Raw genomic sequence first — 26,700 nt, 5'->3', positions numbered from 1 at the left:
ACACCTCAGCACTACTGTAGGTTTTCGGTCCTGTTCCTAGTTCTTTCACGATACCCCCACTCAGTCGATCAATGGCTGGGATGTTTGGTGTATTTGTTGAATTCAGCTTCAAGGACGACCTTCCCTGTGAATTGGTCTTGACAAAGAGATGGTGAAAGTCTTATCTAGAATCACGTACGTACGTAAGGTTGAAAGAATTGGGCCTCGGTCTGGCTACGACTAGGCTGCATGTGTTGGTGCAGCAAGCGCGCGTCTGTCGGCCAATGGCGCTCAACGGCGCTGGCGCGTTCGCGATTGCCCAAGTTCGCGACTGCCCATTACACGTCCTCACGTCGACACCCCGCTTTCGCCCACGATGCTCCGCCTGTATCTCGACTCCCGGTGACCATCCCCCTCCTGAGTATCCTCCGCCATGGATCCGCGATACAGCTGGCAGCCCCAGGGCTATCCGAACGGCCAGTACAATCCGTATGCGCCGCCTCCGCAACAACCGCAACAGCAGCAGCCAAATGTCTACCAACAGCATGGCTACCCTCAGTACCCTCCCATGCAGATGCAGGCGCCACAAGGATATCCTCAGTCACAGCCACAGCAGTACCAACTGCCGCCACAGCCTAGCATGCCCCGACCCATGAGCCAGCAGTATGCGCCAATGCCTCCCCAGATGCAGCCACCACAGCAACCCCAGTACCAACGGCAGCCTCAAGTTGTCATTCCCCCGAGGACACAGCAATATGCCCCCATGCCGCAGATGCAGCCCCCGCGAATCCGACATGTCCAGGTGCCGGTCCAGCGAACAGGCAGCACGGGCATGGCGCAAACAGACGGCTCGGGTGACCAACAGCGGCGGTATAGCGCACAGCAGGCACCCAACACGCCCAGTTCCAAGCCAGTGCAGCGGTCGCCGTCGTTTCAAGAGAATGGGCCAAGGCCACAGCAGCGACCCGTCGTCACTCCTTCTCACAGTCAAGCCCAGTCTCGGGCACCTCTACAACTGCAGACGACGCCTCAGCAACAGCGTGTACCTTCGCAGTCGACGCCTCAGCAGCAGTACATGTCCTCTCAGACCACGCCGCAACAGCAGCGACCCCTGCAATCGACACCCCAACAACAGCGCCCTCCACAGTCGACACCCCAGCTACAGCGACCCCCTCAATCACAGTCAACACCTCAGCAGCAACGTATACCCTCACAACCTACGCTTCAAGAGCAACGTCCTACCTCGCAATCTACTCCTCAACAACCCCGACCCCCACAGTCTACTCCTCAGCAACAGCGACCCCTTCAATCGACGCCCCAACAGCAGCGCGTACCCCCACAGTCTCGGACGCCGTCGAGCCAGTATGGCAGTCCGTTCCCACAACCGCCCTCGTCCAAACCAAGAATGCATCCCCAAGTCGTCATACCGAAAGCATCGTCTTTGCATCAGCTTACACCTACGAAGCGCGCCCATCCTCCTCCTCAGAAGGCCCTTCCTGCCGAGCTCTCCGAACTACTGCTCACGGCTGCGGACGAATACATCGCAGTCGCACGAGGCATGGGATCGCTGCTCATACGGGAGAGAAGGGAGGCCGACGTCAGGCAATACTACAAGTTAATGTCTACTGCCATGGGGTGCATGGATACCGTGCTGAAGGACTTCAACATGCCGCCTAGAGACGAAGCCAAGCTGCGGTTGAGGTATGCCAGCTTGATGATTGAAGAGACAGACATCGAGGCCGCGGACATATCCAGTCGGATCGAAGAGATTCTGTCCAAGCAGATATCGCTCTGTGGACGCCATCGCCTGCAAGACCTCAAGTTTGCTGCCCTCCATCTTCAGGCGCGATATCAGTTCAAGACCAACCACCGCGCCGGCCTCAAGTCACTCGACCAGCCTATAAAGGAGGCCGAAACCTTTCAACACATTGCCTGGGTGTATGCGCTGCGGTTTCTCAAAGTCACGCTCGCACTGCAGATACCGGGTCGTGTCGAGGTGGCATTGGCTCTCCAGCAACTCCATGCTATACAAGATCACGCGGACCGGCGGGGTGATCGAGCCATCTACGTCGCTTGTCATGTACTCGAAGCGATGGTCCATCTACGCTCGGGTGCAAGCGATCGACTCGAACAAGCCCAACGCGCAATCGCAGCAGCCAGAAGCCTGCAGCTTCAAGTGTCGGCCAAGCAGCTAGGATCGTTTGGCACTCTCATCGACATTATTGACATTGCTAGCGGTATCCAAAAAGGCAGTCCTAACCCACAGAAGTCTACTGCGCTTCTGGAATCCATACTAGGCGACAAGAACGAACAGAACAGCTCCCAAGGCGGCGTCTTCACTGTTCTCATTGAGCGAAGTTTTGGAGGTCACCTGACGTTTGACACTGCTGGCATCTTCAGAAAGAATGCGGAGCAAAAGGACGAATTGGTATTTGCATGGCTTCCGAAGGAGGATCTTCAAGCGTTGTGCTTCCACATCTGTGCTCTGGACCAACATGTTCATGAGAAGGGCCTGAATTTCATGAAAGAAGCACATCAGCGCTTCCGAGAGACTGCGAAGCGACGCGTTTACAATGGCGTACCTATATCCATCTCCTTTGCACGCATCGAGTGGAACATGGTCCTCGACTGGTATTCCATGTTTGCCATCGGCCTCATGGCCCGTACTAGGAACGATTCCGCGACCGCAGACGATGCGTTGGGTTTCCTCAAGAAGAAGATCTCGACGACCCCATACAACAACCAGGAAGCATTCGCTCGCACGCTCGCCTACTTCTCCGCCATCACCGACCAGATCAACGGATCCCACAACTCGTCACTAGCAGCATTGTCCTCGGACGTCCTCGCGATACCAGAGAAGGGCCACGCAACGCCCGCTAAGACAGACATCGCAATCATGGCAGCCCTGAACCGTCTCCTCATCCTCCGCGATGCCTCACACCCCCAACACTTCCAAGCAGCCCTCCTTCTAGCCCAGATAAAACCCTTCTGCGACGACCACCCAAACCAATACATACGCATCGCCTTCCGCCTCGTCCAAGCTTACCACAGCGAAGACGCGCCCATCCTCCAACAGAAGAAAACCGTTCAAGCCGCCGTAGGCATGGCCCAGGATGTCTCGAAGCGAACCCAGAACTTCGAGTTCGTCGCTATGATGATGTGTTACTTTGTTGCGCGCTTCTTCGCGGAGACCGTCGGCGAGAAGAGTATCCAGGCGATTCGTGCGGCGAGGTCGCAGGCGGTTAAGGTGCATAGGCCGCTGTGGGTTGCGGTTGTTGCGGGCCTTTGTATGAATACTTATAGGCGGAATGGTCTTGTGGCTGAGGCGGATGCGGCGGCGCGTGAGTTTGAGAAAGTGAGGGGGCAGTTGCCGGGCGCGTTGAGGGGGGTGGATGGTGGGGGTGTGGATGTGGATGCGGATGGTGATGTTGATGCTGAGGGGGAGGAGGATGTGGATGCTGATGGCGATATTGATGTTGTGGGTTAGGTGGTGGGATGTGTTGTGCGGGTTATTTTCTTCATTCTGCTTCCTTTCGAAGCTTTTTCAAAACGCATTTGTTGGCGCTATATGGCGGGGCTTCATCATGTACTGTAAAGGGTTCGAGATACCATGGCAGTCTAGGCGCGATGATGCGCGGCGTTTCAATGCATTTGCGTTATCTGAAAGATGGGGAATAGTGTGTTAGATGTGTGAAGTGAGGCAAATTGTAGGATAGGCTAGAATATCGGGTAATGTCTACATATATTCATCAAGATGAATCTGTACTTGCTCGCGATTGATATCGACTGCCGGATCTATCGTAGTCCTCTTGCTGCTAAACGAAAAAGATGGAAAGCATTAGATCATGAGGTCGTCCAGCGAGCGAGAAGCTCATTCACAATGTCTTCCCCGTTGTCTTCTGCAGGCGCCATTGTGCTGCACTGGTGCTGACTGCGCATAGCTTCCACCTGTCGGTTTGCTATCTGGGTGAAGTCAAAATTGTGACTGGGTGCCAAAGAATGCATGCCCACATATGGCTCGGGTCCCTGGGCATGATAGGGCCTCTCCTCAGGCAGGACCTGATGTACAACTGGTTCAACATCAGCGTCAACCTCGTCGTCCGATTCGTCGTCCGCATCCGTCATCTCCGTTGCTGCTGAACGAGCAGGTCTCTTGGTACTCCATGAATCTATGCTCTCGCTAGAAGGCCGTAGGAAGTATCCGTCGAATTCGTCTTTAGATACGGGCGGGATCGGGGGTGTAGAGCTCCACTGTGAAGCAGACTTTGACAACGGCAGTGTTGTCTTGGTAGATCCTAGAGAAGCGATAGGCATGAAGTCATGGATTGTTTCCATCGCAAAAGGTGCTTTTGATAACGGCAGTGTAGGCTCGGTAGAAGTTGTGCTCATAAACCCGCCGTTGTTGACCGCGATGACCCATTTCAATGTTTCAACGTTCAGCATGCCAAATACGCTGGAAACAGTGATGTTGGGTTGCAGACGGATATAGACTATCTCCGGTCTGTCATATCCTATGTACGATGCAGTTATCATCATTTGCTGCTCTTTGGTGAGCTCTGACATGGCAATATGTGGATCGTTGCCGTCGTCAGTGTATGTCTTGACCAGTCCTTGGAGTGACTTCTGAGGCAGCTTCATCATACTGCTGGTGACAGAGTCCCCGTAGCCTGTCGCAAGCCCATGAAGGTAATTACTCGTCCATCCCACATAATGGCGCATTTCGTAGTCATTGGCTGAGCTGGTACTCTGTTGTACATGTTCGAGCTCGTAAGGCAATTGGGGAACTACACCAGGCCCAAAACGACTGTAAATCGATAACGTGTGGTTATAACTAGCGGATGGATCTGGAGGACCCGCATCCGGCAAGGCACCCAGAGCATGGCCTGTCTGTTGTTCTGGAAAGGCTACACCTTCTATGTTCTGGTACGGTTTGAGTGATGTAGATGTACCTGCTTCGATGATCGGATTCGGCCTGCTGGGAAGTCCTTGCAACTGCATGTCCCCAGCGGAGGCTAGAAACACGTTTGCAGGACTGACTGTGGTGTGATCCCCTGAGACCCCGTGTGCATCGTCAATAGAAAGCGGTGTAGACATGTCATCAAGTCGTGGGTCAGGCGAGAGAGCTTTCGCCGAGTTCATGATCCTGGGCCTAGGCGTGTGCCTGTCAGGCACGCTCTGATCTGAGCCAAGACCCGGAGCGGGACGCTTTCGTGGGCCTCGTTCTTCTCCTTGAGAAGATTCCATTCGAGGTTGTGGCTTGGCCGTACTCGCTCGTTGCAGATGTACAATCGTAGACGTGAATTCCGCCCTCTCCGTCTCATGGATCGGTCGCTGTTGACCATTCCGCTGCGCAAGGGCAAGACTCGCCACAGCGATCATCAGAACAAGATTGCTTTTCGCATCTCGAAGATCATTGCGCAGTTCGTCGAATTGCGGTTGCAAGAACGGCCATTTCGCTTTCTCAAACCGGGATAGCTCAATCTTAGAACGCAGAGCGGGGCGCTTTCCCACCTGTTCGAAGGCGCGACGCAAAAGAGTTTCGATCTCGGTAAAGGAGGACCGGCAACGACGGAGAGCGTGCGATATGTCACTCAGGGCGACAGTATTGAATACCGACTTCAGCGTGCCTTGCGCATCAGGCTGGGGTATGATGAGCTCGCGCACCTGGTTTAGAATTGCGCATGTGCTGCTGATGTCGTCCGCGATACTCGTAACTCTTTGGCTTGCTGTCGCGACCTTTTCGGCGAGTGCGTATAGCTTCACGGAGGCTTGTACGCCGGCTGCAGTGATTCCGACCACGGATCCTGCGATGCTGAGAGGATCCGCCATTCTGTGCTGTCGAAACAACAGTCTTATTCAATTCGCCTCAGTATGAGGCATCTTGAAAGGAGGCCTTGGGAAGGAAGAGACTAGATCCATGAGTTCATGGAAGGCGAGTGTACCTAGGTAGCAAGGCTGAGGTGTGCGCCTGGGGCGCAGCCTGCTTACTCGATATTGGGTACAGCTCACCACGCCGGCAGATAGCCGCATGGAGATGGACAGTAACACAGCTCAGCTATGCCTCGATGAATAGACATGCTAGGTTCGCAAGAAAAACGGGGCAGTGATCATGCATTGTTGTTGTTAGTACCTAGGTACCCAAAAAGTTCGATATCTCTAGGAACACACCTGGGCAAAGCGCTGTTGTACATAGACCCTGCCAACCTGCCCCGCCCCACTTCAGCTCTGCGCGACGCCAACCCATGTCCTCAGAAGGATGCACCTCGACCCCCCAACGGAATAGCCACGCCACTGCTGACATGATCATGTTATCTGTCGCTCCTTCGCTGCTGTCAGCGCACGATCTGCTTATTCCCATTGCGACCTCCTCTGATGTCGACTTGATCAGCTTCCTTCCACTGCTTTGGCAACATGCATCTTCTACAGCGTGACGCCGACGGCGAGTTCAGCCTTGCTGACTACGACGACAGACAGCTGCCACCCTACGCCATACTGTCACACACCTGGGGTTCCGATAACGATGAAGTGTCCTTCAAAGACATCGTGAAAGGCAGAGGCAAAGAAAAGCAAGGCTATGCCAAACTACACTTCTGTGCCGACCAAGCTGCGAATGATGGACTGGAATATTTCTGGGTAATCTGACGATGGTCTTGTTCCTTTGCGCATCGGCTAATACCCGTTAGGTGGATACGTGCTGCATTGATAAGAAAGATAGCGTAGAACTCTCGAAAGCGATCAACTCCATGTTCTCGTGGTATCAACATTCGACCCGATGCTACGTCTATCTTTCCGATGTGGCAGCTCCGCCTCGATCGCCTTGGAAGGCTGCGTTTCAAAAGAGCAAATGGTTCACCAGAGGCTGGACTCTGCAGGAACTACTCGCTCCATCTTCCGTTGAGTTCTTCACCGTTGATGGGGAGCGCCTCGGTGATAAGCAAACACTGGCACAGGCCATCCGTCACGCTACATCTATCTCCTGGAGAGCTTTAGAGACTTCCCCGCTGAATCTCTCGGATTTCAGTATAGAAGAGCGTTTGTCATGGGCAGCTGGGCGGGAAACCAAAATGGAGGAGGACGCAATTTACTCTCTACTTGGTCTCTTCGACATACACATACCACCTATATATGGAGAGGGCAAAGCAAATGCATTTGACCGCCTCCAATCGGAGATTCAGCGAAAGCTGGCACTTGATAGTTCACGCAAAAGAAGCGCGGAGGAAGCTTTTGAGACGACTCTCCCGGAAGGAAGCAATTCAAGGCTAAAACAATCTACAAGCGACATGGCGCAAGGACATTCAGTGGCAATGCAGGGATGGTGGGCTGAAGCAATCTCCAGGAACATGGGAACACCCAGAGTCTATGCAAACGTTGCTGTGTTGCTACTGAAATGGACGGATGAATTGGATGAATTAAAAACCGGCCGCGAAGTAAGTGATATCAGATATGAGTCAGATTTCAGTACCGCTGAGAAGTTTCCGGATCAGTGTTCTGGATTTTCGAAAAAGACTAAAGGCCATGGTTCTGACACAATCACAGGTGGAGGAGCTCGCACGTGTGTTTCGGGAACGATTTCATTTCAAGGCTGACGTTGTTGAATTCAACCACCGAGCCAAACCACAACATCAAATGGACCGAGCTCTGACCACATTCGTCGAGACGCATGATCACCCTGATACCTTGATGATCGTATTCTATAAGGGCTGTTCTGCCCACCACAAAAATGCCGGTCGACTGGAGTTTCTACCGTCCTTGGAATCTTCAACGGCTCGTGGCACTTCCACTAGTGGTCAGATAAACTGGTACAAGACGGAAGATTACCTGTCTTCGGACGAAATCGACGGAGACGTTCTTGCGATACTGGACACAGAGTATGCGAGTAATGACAATATACGGCATGTGTCCGTTGACAAAAGCAACTCCAACTACAGGAATCAGGAGACTGCGAGATGCTTTCAGTTGATAACTAGCTGTGGTCATATCGCCCCTGGCCCCGAATCGTTCACGCGCACATTAATTGACGGTTTGATAGAGCTCCACAAACAGAGCAGGCACTGGCACTATAATTTCTCGACTCAGGACCTTCATCGGTTCATTGAGAAGGACTCGAGACGACCGGGTACAAGCTCGGAGATACGGTGTTTGCTACCGAACAAGCGCCATATTCTTCTAACACCGATGGTCCAATCAGCAGATGATATTTGGGTGGCCCAGCAATATCGTAGGCGCCCTGGACGGGGTTACCTGGAGCTTGGGCTCGAAATCAGGGATGCATCTTTGGAAAAGGAACAGGTAGATTATCTTGCGAAGATCTTGTCTTCAGCATTGGATGAACAGGTTATAGGCCTTCGCGGGATTGACTGGCTTGGGTTCGAGCGTCGTGAAGATGAGTCAATTTCATCTTTCGAAAAGGTTTCCTTGATATTAAGGGCCGTTGCACAATGGAGAAGGATCATCGCAAAGAGGAAAGCAGAAAGAGCGTCTGTTGTTCATTAGGCCCTTCTTTCGTAGCAAAGTCAAGTTTTAGCGAATGTGAGCGTGTAAGTAGCGTGAACTGAACGCCTAACTGCTGTTGCCCGCGTGCACTGTTCAGTTTGCGACGCACCATCTGATGAAAGGCATCGCAATAGTGTAGAAGTGCGCAGCGAAGTAATAGTGTATGCGTTTTTGCATCTCAGCGTATATGTAGTGAGTTGAAGATTAGCGAGATTCAGCGCAGAAGGAACGAACGACTTGCGCCCGGTCGTAACCCGCAAGCAGCCCAGGCAATTGAACCGTGTATAGGAAGTCTACTCCATACAACATAATATAATCCCCGTTGTTGTATGCTCAACTTATGAATAATGTAAACCACTCGCCAAAGATAAAGCGCCCATAGCCCCCAAAGGTATCTCCCCTCAACCGTGATGACCTCGTCATGACTACCTAGGTACCAGCATGATTTCACTCTTCATGATTCCGAGCTCGTGACGCCATGGACAGCTATCTTCCTTTCGTTGGCTCATGATTATAAACGCGTATAGTAATCACACAGTTCTGTGCTGATCGTATCGCAGTAGTTGATTTTAGCGGCAGCACAAATACACGCAGTCAATACAAACGTTCCTTATCGTCGAAAGCTTGTCCACCTCCGCGTACTTCGCATGCCAGCGGAGGCTTATCCGACAAGTGATATACGTAGCTTGTTCTCGGAAGTCAGATAATGGTGAATTGGTTGGGAGTCGTTAAGCCAGCCAGTACATGAGCGTCTTGATTGCCGTGTAGCCGGCCTCTAGGGTTAGAATACCGAGCTGGAGGCTGAGGCGATTCTCCTGGCGTTTGTAGACCGCCTTGCGTCTTGACAAATGTATCGTTATTATTCCCGGATGATCAACCATGATGTTGGTATTCAAGTGGGTGTCATACAGCGCCCACCGCGTCAGTTCGCGCTTCACATGTCCTCTCAGCAACGTCATTCGAGTGGCGCGGTCAATGTGTAGCAGAGTTGTGCTTATTCACAGCATTCTCAAACGCTTTAGAGACCGAAATGGCGACATGCAGATGACAGCAAGAACACAAAGTTCTAGTAGACGTGGAAGGGTGTGTTAACGCAATGTGACATGTTGGTTCGAAGGTCTCTGGCTCTTTAGGTGTCTAGGTAGTGATCAGTGACTGCAGATCAGGGGACGACGATCACTGAACTGAAGCTTCGAGACTGCTAAGAAGACGTTGGCTTGTGCTTGAACTGTTCGTCCGGGTCAGCTCACACCTACTGCGGGGCGCCTTACGCCGTTTTCGCTTACTTACCTAGGTAGAGGGTATCAATCGCGAAGATGCCATGCCATATGTCGATCCAACGGCGAACCCATCGTCGTGCAGGATCTGTAAAGACCCTGGTTATACTTACTAGAGCTATTGAAATGTGAAGGTGCCAGAGGCGCGGTACTGTAGGATGAGAACAGCAATCAACATACGTGCCACATCACGGTCCACGTCACAGCACAGATGCGCACGCTACTTCTGCATCGTTGAGGAGGTTCGAAGATCTGCGTGGCTAGTAAAGACACCACAGGCTGGTGTTCGAATTCAGCTCTCACGGACCTCGGGAATCATTGCTGCGGTCTCGAACTAGACTAGCGTGCCAAGGAGACGATTTGGCGCTATCGACCCGTTCCGGCTGAGATCACGTTTCACGAGATGCTTCCGAGGTTCCGGCATCTTCTCCCTTCCCAGGCATCCACTTGCTTGCACGCCCTCTACATGGCAAAATCATGACGCGCTTTTACGAAACTTCGTTCATACTGCGAAATAGATCACAAATCAGCTGTTGTCGCATGGGCTCTGTGTTCGTACTGCTGCATCGCTGACGTAGCGCAAACCTTCTAACCGACCCTGTCCGGGCGCACCTCAGCTGCAGGAATCCTATCGCACCCCGCGTTATGCCGCTACCAGCACAATATCTGCATGGGATTATCGTTCCTGAGGCAGTACTCGAGCTTGAAACGGATGTTACCTCACAAACGATCCGTTTGAGATCCTTTCCCACGCGGACGACACACTGCATTGCTCGGGATGTCAGAATGACATATTCGTTCGCAGTGCTGTGTGATGGCTGATCTGTCGCAAGACTCAGCAATGTTCCAAACAGGCATGTGTCAGGCGAGATGGCCTCGCACGGTGCTTGCGATGCACGAGAATGCGACCACAGATGCGAGGCCTTCAGCGCCTGTTGAGACGACTACGGACATGCCAGAGTCGTGGCGTGGCGCCTCCGTCATTATAACCGCAGTCTATCTCAATCGAGCCTTTACGAATGCAACGGAGCAACGGACAAAGGCGGCCCGGACTACCAGCATTATCCTATGTATGCTTCTGGTCAGTTATTTCCATGGCTGCTCTCGAACGGCGGACCTGAGCACAGCAGGCTGGTAGGTGGTAGGGCAGCTAAAGATGATAGAGTTTGAAGTCCGATCCGCAGGGATGCTTCCGAACACGAAGACTCTCCATGGACTGCTCTAGCGTCACACTAAGGCTACGGGCAGATTACACCACTCAAATTAGCCGGTATTTGGTGGCTCTCCTACATGACGCCACCATCTTCGAATGGTACCCTGGTCAGGTTCTCTCCCGCACTATCCTACCATCAGCATGTGAACATATCATGTTGACGGAGGGCTCAGACGCTCGCCAAAGATACGACTAAGGAACGCTCAAGGGAGAGCAATCGCACCTAATAATACGAGAGCCAACTGCAGTATGTTCGCGCGAACAAGTTCCGAGCTCTCACCACACCATGACAGCGCTCCCGTCCGCACTTGGCCCGCCTGGTCATTCAGCAACGAAGGCCGTTCGTTCAACCCAAGCGATGTTTTGCGTAACACAGACTACGCCACGCGAAAAGCTCGTTCGTCAAAGCACCTGCATGATCTGCACCCGGTGAACCGAGGGACGACTTCGTGGTTTGGAAGACGCCCATTTAGCGGCAAAGATCGCCATCCACCATGGCAAACGCATAGACTGCATCATGCAAGTGAGTTCGTATGCATGGTGTGGTCTTGCTCACTGCGACGGTCCGCTACGGAGATGTACCCCTCGAATTTAGACTTTTTACGTATGCAGGGAGAAGTGCATAGTCTCATTGGCTCAGCCAACTTCTTGCCGTCTGCTAAGTCTAGCTCTTCCGTTAGGCACACCATCCCCCCAGATCTTCCCTACATGCTACCAGGGTCTCGTTTATCCATCAGTTTTGAGTTTCGGATGCCTCCTCAAACGACATAGCCTCCCGGTTTTGTGTGAACTGTCACCCTAGTCCGTGCAGCTTGCAGTGCAGGTACCTCCGGGCGCAGTGCCTGACACATGTACTCTTCCACCCACGGGGAACTGCGAATACATATGTAAAGGAGTGCCTTGGTAACCTCACCACGCCCGTCCGACATATCGACAAGCTACGTGTAGCATCGTCTGTTTCTCTTCACTACAACCATGGATCCCTTAACACCCGAACAGTCGGCCGCCTTGGCCAAGGACGATCGGGGTCCACTCACCAAGTCTATCGTTGTTGCTTTTACATGCATAGCGGTGATTTGCGTTGGCCTGCGTCTCTTTACTCGGCTTCGATACCTTGGACGAGCATTAGGATGGGAAGACTACACTATTGTAGTCTCAATGGCTCTATCCATTGCCACCGGCATACTTCAGGTCATGCAGGCGAATGCTGGAAACGGCAAGCACGCTGCCCTAATCGAGTTTCCAACCGGAGTTGAAATCATCTTGAAGGTGAGAACTCGTACATGATCTATAATCCAAAGCTAACGTATCCCAGTACCTCTTCTGGAGTATCATCTGCTACAACGCCAGCCTTATGTTCACTAAAGTGTCCATTCTCTTGCAATACGGCCGGATCTTTACTGTGCGCGAGATGCGCATCCCACTCCACATCGTCATGGCCGTGTGCGTCCTTTGGGGTGTGAGTACAATCATCACCTCTATCTTCACATGCGTCCCTGTCCACGCCTACTGGAAGATCCTGGAGCAGCCGACTTCGAAGTGTATCGACAACAAGACGTGAGTGATATCAAATTGCTCAACCTCACGATGCGCAATGCTAATTGTATCATAGGATTTGGTATGTGAACGCCAGCATCAACATCGTAACCGATCTTCTCGTCGCCTTCCTTCCCGTTCGCGTCATCTGGACCTTGCAGATTGCCATGCGTCAAAAGATTGCTCTCTTGGCGATCCTGACCATTGGTTGGTTCGTCTGTGTCGTATCGATCCTCCGCCTCCACGCCCTCGTTGTCCTGGTCGCGCATCCCGACGACAACACTTACTACAGTGCACCGACAGCCTACTGGTCCGCGATCGAGATGAACCTAGCCATCGTCTGCGCATCGCTTCCCGCGCTCAAGCCCCTTGTTGTCAAGATTATCCCGGGCTTCTCTTCATCGCTCAATGTCAGCAGGGCATATGGGGGTGGGACTGGTACTGGAGCCAGCACGAAGCAAATTGGTGTCAGGAGCACAGCAAGACGCATCGACGATGACTTTGAACTGGGTCGGCCAGGTAGCACAACACCTTATCAGACGACCTCCGAAGAAGGCGGCATGTTTGGTAAAAACATTTACGTTTCGCGGCATTTCGAGCAGCATTTCGAACAAAGTTCGCGGATCAGCGACAGCGAGAGCCAGAAGGATCTTGTTGCTGAGCCAAAGTCGGTACTTCATTGAACGATTGCTAGATAGAATTGAACATCTTCTCTCGAGAATTGCACACGCATGAACCATCTCATCTTCTCTCCTCCACATCCCGCGATCCGGTGTTCAAGGCTCGGGTTCACGCTCGGTGTCTCGCGACGTGCCGCCTTGCAGGAAACGCATCTCGCTTATCATCTACTCTTCACGCTGGCGCAGTGCGCAAAACGCCTCTTCCCTCTGCCCACCACTCGTTCCTCCAGTCGAAGTCCGGCGCGCGCTGAATGGCTAATCGCAGACTAGGCCTCCACTTTTAGCCGTGATTATGTGTGCGGGTGAGAGTGCAGCGCCACCCGCCGGAAGGCTTGAGTATGGACTTCCTTCGAGCATTGTCCAAGGGGTTCTTGGGTAGCGCATTGAGGTACGTAGAGTGAAATACCTGAGCGCTGGCCTAGGATTTGACGCCTGCCTAATTGAGTAGAGCATGAGGCCTCAACACCAGCGCACGTGTGGAACCGATCAGCCGCCGTCATCTGCACGACAAGTGAGCCACGCGTCTGGCGGAGATGCTCCCTGTGGTTTTCAACGTCGACGATGGCGACGAGGCTGTCGATCACCCAGCGGCATCTCCAGAGCTATCGCCCGCTAGCTTGTTCGAGGCTGGCACTTCGGTAACGGCCCGATTACGCTTCAACATGCCGGTCGCCTTCTGATACCCGTCGTCTCTCCTTCGCGAACGTGAATCGCGGACGCATCTCTACCGCGGCGGGCTGTATAGAGTTGTCGTAATCGGTCCGCGAACCGAATCGATGTTCTCTCCAATGCCTGTCGGGACCTGTTCCGTGGAATTGGTGCTCGGGTTCCCGTGCGTCTTCGCGTAGCTGAGCACAGTAGCAAAACACCTCGTGTTAGACGAATCGCATCTCTCATATACATAGATCGGAAACCGGCAGAAGAAGGGCCGGTGATTTTGGGCTGCCGGATTACCGGGTTCCATGCGGTTTTGAAGACTGACGTGCCTTAGCTGGCAGACCTGGAAGCGCAACAATGTTCGTTGTGCCCAAGGGGCAGCTTCTAGTGTTTCCAGGAGGACACTATATTGGAATGATCTGAGTAGGTTCGTTAATGCACTAATGTTCTGTGATGCTTCCCATCACGCTCGAAGGTGACCATCCACAAGATCATCGGCTTGAGATGTGCAGTGTTTACTCATCAATGGGAATCTTCAGTTTACTATACCATGGATGGGACAATCTTATATCCGGAATGCGAGATTGATCGGAATTCTGCACCGCGTCCTATGGCGAAACGTTTTGCGAGCATGTACCCATGGTCGTGGAAGAATCACGTACATTCACTCCGTTCAGGGCTTCCTTGCAACGGCTCTCAGTTCCAAGTATACCCAGAGCTCCGAGCCGTCCTCCTAGTCCGTCATTTGTTGCGAACTCAAACACAGCCCGATCGCAGATCTGACATGTCATGGCACGGCGAAAATACCTGTAGCGTCTAGCGGGATGCGAAGACTGACGAAGCTTCTATCTAGATCGCGTATAATAAACCTTCGCGATATGTCCAAACTCTATTCTAGACGTCACATCTTCTGTGCCGTGCTGGTTCTGCGGTTGTCGCAACATTGCGATCGACAAGAACAAGGCGTCTAGTATAACCACTGGAATGTGTCCAGAAGGCGCAGGGAAATAGGCGTACCACTATCAAGATTCTGGTACTTTCTCTCCTTGATGCTAAGACCAATGAACAGAGTGCGCCTTCGAGTCAGACTGCGGTCTGGTAATGAGATAGCAGGCTGGTACATCTCTTAACTTCTTCACGATCTCAAAGTACCTGAGTATCGCGCTGATGAACTTACAACTGAGCAAGAGCTCAGGTTTCGATATTCTTCGGACCGCTCGCTGTGAGATGTAAACAAGATGGCTGGCCGAAAATTGCACTCTATTGTGGCATTGAGGTTTGCATCATTCAACAAGACTAGGTACCTAGGTACGGCTCGGTGGCTGTCGTCCGACATGGTAGAATGCCTGTCTCGGGGTTGAGGAACACGATAGATTGGATATGAGTAATCTTTGCACAGCTACTACCTTGTAGGTACCTGGGCATGTAACAGCAGTTCGCTGGAATCTTTTGCCGTTGGTGTCGATGGCCGCTTAGGCAGCGGGGAAGTGCGCGACCCGCTCCGGGCCTTGAGCGCCGCTGCATCGTGCCACCCGGCCGTCCACTGGCTTCCGAGGTTTCTTCGTATCACTCACACCCACACTCATCAAACTTCCATATCGTCTGCGACGACCCCATCGCCATCAGGGGTGCACGTGTCTTCGCCCTGTCACGCCTTGTGACGTGAACATGTCGTTGTCATTTCTTTTCGGCGCGGAGCTTGGTGGGCCGCACTGGGTGCATCGCATATAGCACTTTTTATTCACCTCATCTTGGCCGTCGCAGCTGCAAAGGGTGACGCATTCCAGTTGGTGCACGAGTACACCAAATATGGAGGACCTTCTCCTCGATATCACCCGTTGGTGGGTCTTCTCGTGCAAGATTGATTCTCATATTGCGGGGTGCGTCATATCTAGATGAACTGTGGATCCATGGAGCGACTTTTGAGGCCATTGTCCGTAGTTATTTGGCAGAGCGAGATCTGATTACTGGAATTGAGCCCCTCTTGATCACCGGAGAGGCTGTCATTACCGCCAACTAGACACTATACCAAGACCTTCAGCTGGACCAGCCGGCTCATTCTTGGGTCAAGAGGAGCTGAGCCCTTCAGTGTACATTTCGTGTTGATTTCGAAGGACACAAGCATTGCACTCCGCTCAACACGTTACGAAAAGTATACACACTGCCAACATGCGCGTCACCATCCGCTCGGCATGGCTGGCTATCGCAGCCTTGGCAGTAGCAGCCTCAGCAACTCCAATGGAACTAACAACTCGCCAATCGACGGTGAAGATCATGGCTCTCGGCGATTCGATCACCGGTAGCCCAGTATGTACCCTGCACCAAGCCTACTGCAATACGTACTTACCCACCGCATAGGGCTGCTGGCGGGCTTACCTCTGGCAGAACCTTCAAGAAGCCGGTATCAAGAACACCGACTTTGTAGGCAGTCTGGCTGGCCAGGGCTGTGGCTTTCCATACGACGGAGAGAACGAGGGACATGTAAGCTCATCATCACGCGCCCATTGCATGGCTGATCCGGAACGGCAGGGCGGCTTTCTAGCAGTAAACATCGCGAACCAGAACCAGCTCCCCGGTTGGCTCTCATCCGCCAAACCCGACATCGTCTTGACGCACCTCGGTACGAACGACGTGTGGAGCAACCGCTCGCCCCAAGAGATCACCACCGCGTTCAGCAAGCTCGTAGACCAGATGCGCACTTCGAAGCCCACGATGAAGATTCTGGCCGCGAAGATCATTCCCATGAACCCCTCGAACTGCGCTGAGTGTGGGCAACGTGTCGTTGCCCTAAACACTGCGATTCAAGCTTGGGCTGCGACCAAGACGACTGCAGACAGCCCCATCACGGTCGTAGACGCGTGGACCGGGTTCGACACGAAGACTATGACCGGCGATGGCGTTCATCCGAATGATGCGGGCAATAAGAAGTTGGCTGCGACGTGGTTCCAGCCATTGGCGGATGCCATCAAAGGCTGATATGCCTGGACAATGCTTAGGGTTCACCAAGCGGACGTAATGTTGATCAATTGTCGGGGCACAGGCGTAGACATCTCATTGATGCGCGATGTACTGCGACGCGTTGGGTGTATGTAGGCTCGTGCGCTGCTTTTGGCGGCTCCTCCACTTTGCAAGAAAGACTTGTTGTACAACAATCGTACAAACAATCTCTTCTCCGGACTCCGAAGCACCGAAACCCCCCGCGCGTATATTCGTGCGACCTTTGATCATGTGGGGTATCGTCCCATGATGCTGTAGCTGAAGGCTCGGAAGTGCCAAGATGTCCGAACATGAGGCTGTCGGCGATACTTCGTAGCAATCAGCCACTCCAGAAACGCGTGTACTTTCCTGTCTAGGGAATACATACAGCATCATATTCGGCCGGGCGTATGCGCCGAACGCATATACTGCGCGCGTTACGGGCGTAACGAACACCGGTATGATGGATGGTTTCTTATATATGGTATCGAGACCGACCATGAACATTCTCACCATCAATTTCCACATACCAGCTTCTCTATGTCTGCCTCTGGAACAAATATGCTTATGCGAATACTCACCACGGCAGCGCTGTATGCTGCAACAAACGCCATACCGGCACGACAGCCATCCTTTGCGGACACCGTGTTCCACAACGGCTCCATCTACACGCTCGACGCGTATTCTTCGAAGGTCGAAGCGCTGGCAATCAAAGACGGCGTCATCACCTTCGTCGGATCGAACGGAGATGCCAAAGTACGCATTGGCAATGCGACTCAGGTAGTCAATCTCCAAGGCCACGCTGCCATTCCAGGCTTGATCGACTCCCATATGCACATCCTCGGTGGCGGCATCTATCTCCTCAAATGCGACCTGAACTACCAGCCGCTCGATCTACCTGGAGTTCTTCAGCACATCCAGCGCTGCATTGATGATGAACCCGACAAACCGGATGATGCTTGGATGGAAGCGGTGAACGTGGACTACTCGACTCTCACCTCACGGAGCGGAAAAATCGACAAGACAAGCATCGATGTGCTGAAGACGAAACGCCCTGTAGTCGTCCGCTCAAGCGACTATCACACCATCTTGGTGAATTCGCGGGCGTTGGAGATATCCAACATCACCGCGGCGACTCCAAACCCATCTAATGGCCACATCGAACGGCTACCCGGAAGCCAGGAACCTTCAGGCGTACTTGAAGACAATGCTTCTGATCTACTCGGCATACCTCTGCCTTCACCAGAAGAGGCCGTGAAGGCCGCTCTAGCTGCTATGCAGCTACTGCGCCAGTCCGGTATCACTACCTTTCAAGAGGCGATGGCTTTGAAGGAGTACGACCAGGTGTTTCAAGCTGTTCAGCAGGGAGGAGGCTTGAGCGCACGAGCGTTCTTTGACTACCGTATCGATGCTCCAAGCTCCGTCGCCGAAGTGCCTGATCTGGTGGCCAAGACTGTCGAGCTCATACGTGGGTTCGATAACAACTCTACAATGCAGCCTGCTCCGTCTCTCAAATGGCAGGCCGTGAAGGCCTTCTTGGATGGTGTCATTACTTATCCGGCAAGGACGGCAGCTCTCATTGAGCCATACTGGAGCTTGGTCAATGGGTCTAATGCCACATGGGCACCAGATCCAAGCACACTCAGGAAGACATACTGGGAACCTGAGATCCTTGCACGTACTCTATCGGGCTTCTTCCTCGCCGGTATAGACGCACAACTCCATGCCGACGGCGATCTTGCCGTCCGCGTTGGTCTTGACGCCGCCGAATCGTTCCGTAAAGCGCATCCCGGACACGACTTCCGCCTCGGTCTAGCGCACGACGAGCTCTCTCACCAGGACGACTGGCGCCGTTTCAGAGAACTAGAAGTCGATGCAATCATGAGCTTCCAGTGGTCGCAGCTCGCCCCTTCATACCTCCCCAACACCTTCCCATCGCTAGCCGAATACCGCCGCCAGAACCTGCAAGCCTATGCCGAGATCGAGAAAGCCGGTCGGCCCGTTACCTACGGGAGTGACTGGCCAGTCGACCCTCTCGACGAGTTCCTCGCTCTGAAGATAGCAGTCACGCGCTCAGGTGATCCTGGTAATCCGCATTCCTCGGCATCCCAGGGCGCTCCTTATAATGGCACGTTTCCTGGCGAAGGCATCTCCCGCGAAGCTGCTCTTCGCGCCATTACTATCAACGGCGCCAAGTTCTTGAGGGCCGACAAGTACATTGGATCTCTGGAAGTTGGCAAATTTGCTGATCTGATCGTCTTGGAGAACGACTACTTTACTGTACCGGAAGAGATGATTGGTCGACAACGTGTCCAGCTCACGATGGTGGGGGGTGAGTTGGTGTACATTGCCAAAGAGGCGGATCAGAAGTTTGGAAATATCACAGCCAAGTATCCTAACGATGACAAAGCGAGTGTCGCTCTGGATCGCAAGGCAATTGGCGGCTTGGACCGTAAGCAGGTGTCGATGAAGGGAGCTGTGAATGCAGCGAAACTGAGGAAGAGGAATGAATGCGTGCATCATTGAAGTGGAATAGCCACCTGGGGGTAGTATCGCCCGATGTATCTCTGTCAATTAAACCATCTAGCTTCACAGAATTAGCATCGCGAATAGGATAATCTAGCAATGTGTTGATTAGAGTACTTCAAGAGTGACATGATGTATGCCTGAATCGCGGTGCAGGTTGTAAGATAAGTCATCCTCAGACGGGACAATGACCTTGTGAAACTACCGAAATTCGGCATAAGCGAAATGCGCCGGAGTCAGTACAGGCTGCAGTTCGCCATACGAATACAGGCCCATCATCATGCCAGTGAAAGGCTGCCCAATGTCTGGGTTACGCGTCATGACCTGGGTATCAATCTCGCCCAGCCATATCCATTCAGCGCTCTGCTGTGCCCCATCACCGACTTCCCGATAGCCGAATCGGTAGGAGGTAGCCGTACTCTCGATGGTGAGTTTTACCTCACCCTTCTCTGGGATGGTTTGCTCCACAGTCTCCATGTCCGGACGGGTAAGTCGAATGATTCGTTGAGGTTGACCATTGCGATCTGCAAAAGCAATGCCAATGCTAGAGTAGCAAGTGTGATTCCAGTACAATACAGTTCCAGCCTCGACGCGTGAGACGTTCGGTTGGAAATCTAGTTGGGTCTCCCACGTCACCGGCCAATGTCTTTGCTTTCGCAGGAATAGTGTTGGACATGCTGGCATCGAGAGGGTGTATGGGCCGCCATTTAGGGTAAGAGAATCGTGCCGCGCTGTCATCGAGTATTCCTTCTTCACGGGTGTATCTAGGCGTGCATTAGCTTTGTACCGTATACCAGCTTCTTGCATTGCTTACTCTTCCTGTACCAGCCAAGGCCGAGCCTGACCCCGCTGAAATCGTCCCTCCAAGCCTTGTCGTCACCAACAGTGGACTCTGTCGGCCCGTTCATCTGCAGTGTGACCGGTTTCCCTTCATTGAAGATTGGCCAGTCATTTTCCCAACGAACTGGGAGTAACATTGACTCGCGTCCGAAAACCGACGTTCGCCATTCGCCATCTTCCTTCCTCGGTCGCACGCCTAGACACATGGCCCACCATTGGCCTTGGGTGTCCTCAACAATATCGCAATGGCCAGTATTTTGGATGTCGTCGTCTGTTGTGTTGCGCCAAAGCGGGTTGTGCGGTGCTTGCTCCCAAGGTCCGAAGGGGCTTTCTCGACTCCGGCTCACGTATTCGCAGTGCCCAGACTCTGTGCCTCCTTCCGCCGTGAAGAGATAGTAGTAGCCGTTCAACTTGAAAAGATGCGACCCCTCTGATATACCAGACTCCGACTCCCGAACCATCTTAGGCGTAGACTTCAAAGTGCCAGTTTCCAGATCGACAGTAGATATGTGTATCGCAAAGTCTTTCAATTTGCCCCCAGGAGTCCGATCAAGCTTTCTGTAGGTAGAAGACAAGTATACTTGACCATCGTCGTCCCAGAACAGGTCGAAGTCGAAGCCAATCTGATCGAAGTACACAGGCTCAGACCACGTGCTATCGTTCCAGATGTTGGTGGTCTTGACATAGAAGCCTCGGGGCCATACGCGATCGTCGTTTTGCGGTCTGTATCGGTCGAAAGAGTTGGTAATGATGTAGAATGTACCTTTGTGGTAACGAATGGTTGTTGCCCAGATACCGCCTCCCGGCTCAGGAGTCTTGATATCCAGTTGTGACTTGCGCGTGAGCGCATGGCCAATTAGCTTCCATTTGATAAGATCTTTGCTGTGATATATGGGCGCGCCAGGGAAGTATTCGAAGGACGAAGTGACGCAGAAGTAGTCGCTACCCACGCGAATGACGGACGGGTCTGGGTTAAAGCCAGGGAGAACTGGGTTGGTGAAAGCAGTCATGGCGAAAGTCGCTACTCGAATTTTGGTCTTGGAGGATTCAACGTGGGATGAGGCTTAAAGGCTTGAGTATATAGGCCAATTGCGCCGCGGCTGCTATCTTCCGCTGCGAGCCGCATGCCGCGTCTGCGGATGAGGCTGAGACCATCTTGACGGCCGACGAGCGGGAGCCTAATCGCGTAAAAGTACGGTCGTGCGTTTTTCCTCGAATTACAATAGCTGTGGCTATATCTCGTGATGATCTAGGCCTTCGGGGGAGCTATCGTGGGAGAGACACGGGGGAGATAGAGAATTGAGGGGTAAGGCTTGGCGGGGCTAAGGCGTTCCTTCACGGGCAAATCTCGGGTCTCTTAACAAAACATTACGCCTGTTTCACGGATAGTGTAGCTTGGCTGTTCTATAGCGCAACCTTAGGTAACCTTAGCAAGCGCTGTAGAGGCGCACCTTAGCTATTCTTACTTAGTATTTAAAATAGCTTAGCACTCTAGAATTTTTAGCTTATTTATTCTTAATACTATATTAGATTAGACTAAGATAGATCTAGATCTAAGATGCGTAGAACTAAAATCTCTATTCTTAACCTTAGTGTGTACTTAGTATAGTCTAATAAACTTAGGTTTTATTACTAATACTATAGTAGCATAAAAGCCTTCTCTATTAGCTTAGCTATAGGTAACCTACGCAGAGATAGAACCTAGACTATACTTAGAGACTACTCTAGTAATATAGACTTACTACTTTAAGTTAAATATATAATAATTACTTTATAATAAATTATAGCGTAGCTTTAGTAGAACCTTAGACTATATATAGTTAAGTCTCTTAGCTAATACGTAGTATACTTAATTACTATCTAGTTTAGTTATAGAGTATACCTAGTCTAATTTTATAAACTCTAGTTAGTTACTATTAACTTCTTACTAATTAATACTACTACTAGTAGTACTATTAACTATAACAAGCCTTTAAACCTATACTTAGATAAGTTACTAACTAAGTAACCTTTTCTCTTAGATATATATATAACTTAGGTATACTATAGCGTAGCTTGCACTAAGCTCTTACTAATTTAATTTATCTTAGATAGATTATAGTTACTTTATTTAGTGTAGTTATACACTATTAGACCTATTTTATAATATATCTATAGTATCTTCTACGTATATAGTATCTAGAAAAGACTTAGAAGAATCTCTAATAAAGCGTATATAAGTAGATAGCGTTTAGAGTAGTTAAGAGTCTAGTGTATACTTAGTCTAGTTATAGTCTATATCTTGCGCTAATAATAAGTAAAGTAATATCTAGTTTACTTATATAGTAGCTAAGCTACTAGTATAAACCTCTCTTATACTACTATAAAACGTATATTACTAGCTAAATCTAGAGAAGCCTTCTAAAGACGTACGTGTATATTATCTAGATTATACTAAGTTTATTTCTAACTTGTAATAGCCTAAGTTCTTAGATATTAATATTAATAGTAATTCTAGTAATTATTACCTAGATAATACTAAGATTAAACCTAATATACTAGTTAATTTAAATAGCAAAGCAGAAGTTAAAGCTAATAATAACTTTATTATCTAGAATTAAGATAGTACTTAAACTACTCTCTTAGAGGCATTAGTGCTCTTTTATATAACTATAGTACTAATATACTTTTATACCTTACCTACTAGTACTACATACGTAGTAGAGTTACTATATATAAAAACCTAATATTAGACTCTTTTAGTAGTTAAGGTATAAGAGAATACTTAGTCTATTCTAGCGTTTTACTAACGCCTATAAAGTAATCTAGTATAGCTATAGCTAAGTCTAGAAAAAAGATATAAATAAGTTAAAGAATTCTAAAACTAATTATAGTATAAGAGTCTAAATTCTAGGTAATATTAAATACTATTACTATAAATATAAGTACTAAAGTATTAAATACTACAGCGCGCTTAGTTCTTAGGTATAAGAGTTATCTTACTCTTATTATAGTAAGAGTATAGTTAACACTATACATAAGATCTATTTCTATAAAAATAGAAACTCTATATAGTAAGAGATCTATAGGTATATAGTAATCTAAATTCTACTAGATTTAGTCTAATAGTTGTAGCTACTTTATAGCTATAATTAGAACCTTTTATCTTAGAACTTTATATAAAGAGTATAATGCTAAGACTTATTAGCCTACTATCTAGTAGAATATAAATATTATTATAAGTTAAGAGCTATCTTATATCTTCTCTATGCTATACTAATATAGAGACTTATCTAAGTGTAGACTAACTTTATAAGATAATATCTAAAACTTTATAGTACTATATTATATGTGCCTATTAATATAACTCTAGTGTTTAGTAGAGTAAGTATTTTAAAAGAAAGATCTCTTCTAAATATAACTTAGAGATACTCTTCTTAATATAATAATTCTAAGAAGATTATATATTTCTAGTAATAACTAAGTATTATATTATAGAGTAGAATAGAGTAAGAAAACCTACCTACTATACGTATGTGCGAGAGCTATCTTAGTTAATACTTATATTAACTAGAGATTACCTACCTTACTAGTAAAGAACTAATTATTAACTTTCTAACGTAATTTCTAGAACTAAGTCTATATCTAAACGTCTTCTATGTCTTTATTCTAGTTAAAATTAAGACTAATTCTATAATTATTATAGTATTCTATAATAACTATAACTATCTACTACCTCTACTATCTAAGCTTCTACTACTTATAGAGAAAGAGTTGCGTTAAATTATTTACACTATACAAGAAAGTAATTAAAATATAAGTACGTATACACTATTAATTAAGTACTAACTAAGACTAATTCTAACTAGTAACTTTGTTATAAAACTATCTTCTCTATAAACTACTTTAAGATAAAAGTCTAGTATTAGTAGCTAAGCTATACGCTTCTCTAAATAATCTTAATATACTTTAAGCGCTCTATTATAAGAAGAATTTAACTATAATATATTATAATAATAGAATTAAGAGTATTAAGATACATTACTAAGTAGAGTATAGAAAGCTAGACAGAGTAAGTGTAGAATAGAAGTAATTCTAGTATACTCTAGACTAACGTTGCCTAGTATATTAAACACTTCTACTATAATAGAAATAATCTAGTTATTATTATATTCTTCTAGTCTTAACTTACTCTACTCTAAAATAGTTCTTAGCGCTAGTTCTTTATTAATATAAGTTTTAAGCGTATAGCTATAAAATCTATATAGAAGATTACCTTTACTACTTACTTAGAGAGCCTAGATAAACGTATATTATATAGTTCTTACTTAGACTAATCTAATATAGTACTATAGTCTATATAATTACGTAGGTATACATTAATAGAGACACTAAAAAGATATACTAGAAGGTATTTACTAGAGTATTCTAAGAATAGCGTATAGTAGAATACTCTATAAACTAGTATTACTAAAATAGAACTAGAATTTAAATTATTATTATAGATATATGCACTAAGTAGCTTAGTAGTACGTTACTATACTAGTAGAATATACTAAGATTACTTATATATTTATAGAATTTAGTAATTATCTTATATATACTACTTATAATAGTAGAGATTAGTAATAGTATATTATATACATTATTATATTTTGTGTAGTCTACTTTATAAGAGAGATTACAGAATTAACTTAGAGTATAAACTAGAATATAGAAAGCTTAAATAGAGCTATTAAGAATTTTATTAACTATAAGATATTAGAGAAATATAACTAATTTATTAAGAGTCTAATTAGTATGTCTAGAATATACTAAGTCTATACTAGACTAATATTTTAGCTATATTCTCTAATAGTAAAATTAGCGCCTAGGCAAAGAATAAAGAAGATAGAGGTATATACGCTATAGGCCTATATCTTATAAAGTCTCTTATTAAGTCTAAAGTATAGTAGAATATCTAACATTAAGATAGTAATAATTTAGAGTAGAATTATTATAGAATAAACTCTATAGGCAGAGCTGTGTCTCTAGTAAAGGCTATTAGTAAGTAAGTTATCTTAGAGTACACTTAATAGACACTACACTAATACTACGTAGTATAGAAGTTATTAACTATAGTAATAGTAAGGTATATAAAGCCTATATAGTCTATAGTCTTAGATAGATATATAAAAATACTAGTCTAAAAGTACATCTAAAAACTACTCTAGATAAGGCTAAACGTAAAGAGCGTAATAAGTAGAATATTTAAGACTACTAAGCTAAGAATAGTCTAGAAGTAGTCTAGAGTAACGCACGCTTATTATTATAGAGCTAATAGTATATCTCTTCTACTAGTATTCTGCGTAGCCTATCTAGAAGCTTATCTTAAGAGTTATCTTAGTTATCTATAGGTTTATTAGCTAGTTTCTAAGGTCTAGTCTAGAGGTTAAGTAGTTAAGCGTAAGAATATACCTAGACTACTCTATAGTTAGCGTTAACTAACTAGTTTATAGTAGTTTAGAGGTTTAACTAATAATTAAGATAGATATATATACTTATGTATATAAGGCGTACGTATAGACTAGTCTTACTCTACTCTTACTACGCTAATAAATATAGTTAATCTTAACTAGTAAGTTTTTTCTCTATAGAAAGCTTACTATCTATAGAAAGCTTACTATCTATTAGAAGCTCTCTACCTATATAAAGCTCTTCTATTATAAATATATAATATAGTTTAGTATCTACGTTACACTAATAGGCGTCTAAGAATATTCTAAGTTACTACTTAACTATAGGTAGGTAAGTAGCTATACCTCTATCTCTCTAAGAGCGCGCTCTTTAGGCGTAGATAGTAGCTTAAGAGTTAGTAAATACTAAGAGAATACTTACTATATTCTAGAAATATTAGGCTAGTAGAATTAAAAACTAGTTCTTTATAGTTAATCTATAGGCTTAAGCTTTACTAAGATCTACCTAAGTTAACACTATAAAGTAGTAGTAATATAATACTAGTACTATATTTAATTAAATAACGTTTATTTGTCTAAATAAAGTAATAATATAGGCAAAGAATAAAAAGATAACGTAATATAGCTAGAGTTAACTAAGTATACTCTATAAACTTTATATTAATCTTAGAATATAGTAGTTATAGAAATAGTTATAGTTAAGAATAAAAGATACTATATAAATTATACTAGGTTAGCTCTACGCTGCGCGCTGTACTTAGCTAAAGTTAAAAATAAGGTTAAGAATAAAGTTAAGTATAAAGTTAAGTATAAGATTAAGTATAAGGTTAAGTATAAGGTTAAGTATAAGACGTATTAGTAGATTATACTAGGTTAGATCTACGCGCTATATAGTATGCTTAGCTAAGGTTAAGAATAAGGTTAAGTATAAGGTTAAGAATAAAACGCGTAGGTAGACTACACTAAGTTAGCTCTGCGCGCTACGTAGTACACTTAGCTAAGGTTAAAAATAAGGTTAAGTATAAAGTTAAGAATAAAACGCGTAGGTAGACTACACTAAGTTAGCTCTACGCGCTGCGTAGTACGCT

General features: G+C 47.8%; 6 protein-coding genes across 6 annotated transcripts; 4 read left to right on the top strand and 2 right to left on the bottom strand.

Moving 5' to 3' along the window:
• Window positions 1-412: 412 nt before the first annotated feature.
• Window positions 413-3,466, top strand: J4E87_010865 (uncharacterized protein; the record flags this gene model as incomplete). The annotated part of the gene is made up of 1 exon (XM_049382435.1): window positions 413-3,466. The coding sequence occupies one exon, from the start codon at window positions 413-415 to the stop codon at window positions 3,464-3,466; it is 3,054 nt and encodes a 1,017-aa protein (XP_049227834.1).
• Window positions 3,467-3,822: 356 nt separating this feature from the next.
• Window positions 3,823-5,808, bottom strand: J4E87_010864 (uncharacterized protein; the record flags this gene model as incomplete). Its single annotated transcript, XM_049382434.1, has 1 exon — window positions 3,823-5,808. The coding sequence occupies one exon, from the start codon at window positions 5,806-5,808 to the stop codon at window positions 3,823-3,825; it is 1,986 nt and encodes a 661-aa protein (XP_049227833.1).
• A 6,312-nt stretch (window positions 5,809-12,120) lies between these two features.
• Window positions 12,121-13,181, top strand: J4E87_010863 (uncharacterized protein; the record flags this gene model as incomplete). The annotated part of the gene is made up of 3 exons (XM_049382433.1): window positions 12,121-12,231; window positions 12,278-12,519; window positions 12,575-13,181. The coding sequence occupies 3 exons, from the start codon at window positions 12,121-12,123 to the stop codon at window positions 13,179-13,181; spliced, it is 960 nt and encodes a 319-aa protein (XP_049227832.1).
• A 2,823-nt stretch (window positions 13,182-16,004) lies between these two features.
• Window positions 16,005-16,811, top strand: J4E87_010862 (uncharacterized protein; the record flags this gene model as incomplete). The annotated part of the gene is made up of 3 exons (XM_049382432.1): window positions 16,005-16,142; window positions 16,194-16,316; window positions 16,365-16,811. The coding sequence occupies 3 exons, from the start codon at window positions 16,005-16,007 to the stop codon at window positions 16,809-16,811; spliced, it is 708 nt and encodes a 235-aa protein (XP_049227831.1).
• A 540-nt stretch (window positions 16,812-17,351) lies between these two features.
• J4E87_010861 (uncharacterized protein) lies at window positions 17,352-19,337 on the top strand (the record flags this gene model as incomplete). Its single annotated transcript, XM_049382431.1, has 1 exon — window positions 17,352-19,337. One exon carries the CDS (start codon window positions 17,352-17,354, stop codon window positions 19,335-19,337), a length of 1,986 nt encoding a protein of 661 aa, XP_049227830.1.
• A 201-nt stretch (window positions 19,338-19,538) lies between these two features.
• Window positions 19,539-21,187, bottom strand: J4E87_010860 (uncharacterized protein; the record flags this gene model as incomplete). The annotated part of the gene is made up of 2 exons (XM_049382430.1): window positions 19,539-20,101; window positions 20,152-21,187. 2 exons carry the CDS (start codon window positions 21,185-21,187, stop codon window positions 19,539-19,541), a joined length of 1,599 nt encoding a protein of 532 aa, XP_049227829.1.
• Window positions 21,188-26,700: the final 5,513 nt, after the last annotated feature.

Source organism: Alternaria ethzedia (genome assembly GCF_023757985.1).
Source record: "Alternaria ethzedia strain BMP 0044 chromosome Unknown scaffold_58, whole genome shotgun sequence".
In the NCBI taxonomy this organism is placed as follows: Eukaryota; Fungi; Ascomycota; class Dothideomycetes; order Pleosporales; family Pleosporaceae; genus Alternaria; species Alternaria ethzedia.
This window is presented reverse-complemented; position numbering and strand designations above follow the sequence as displayed.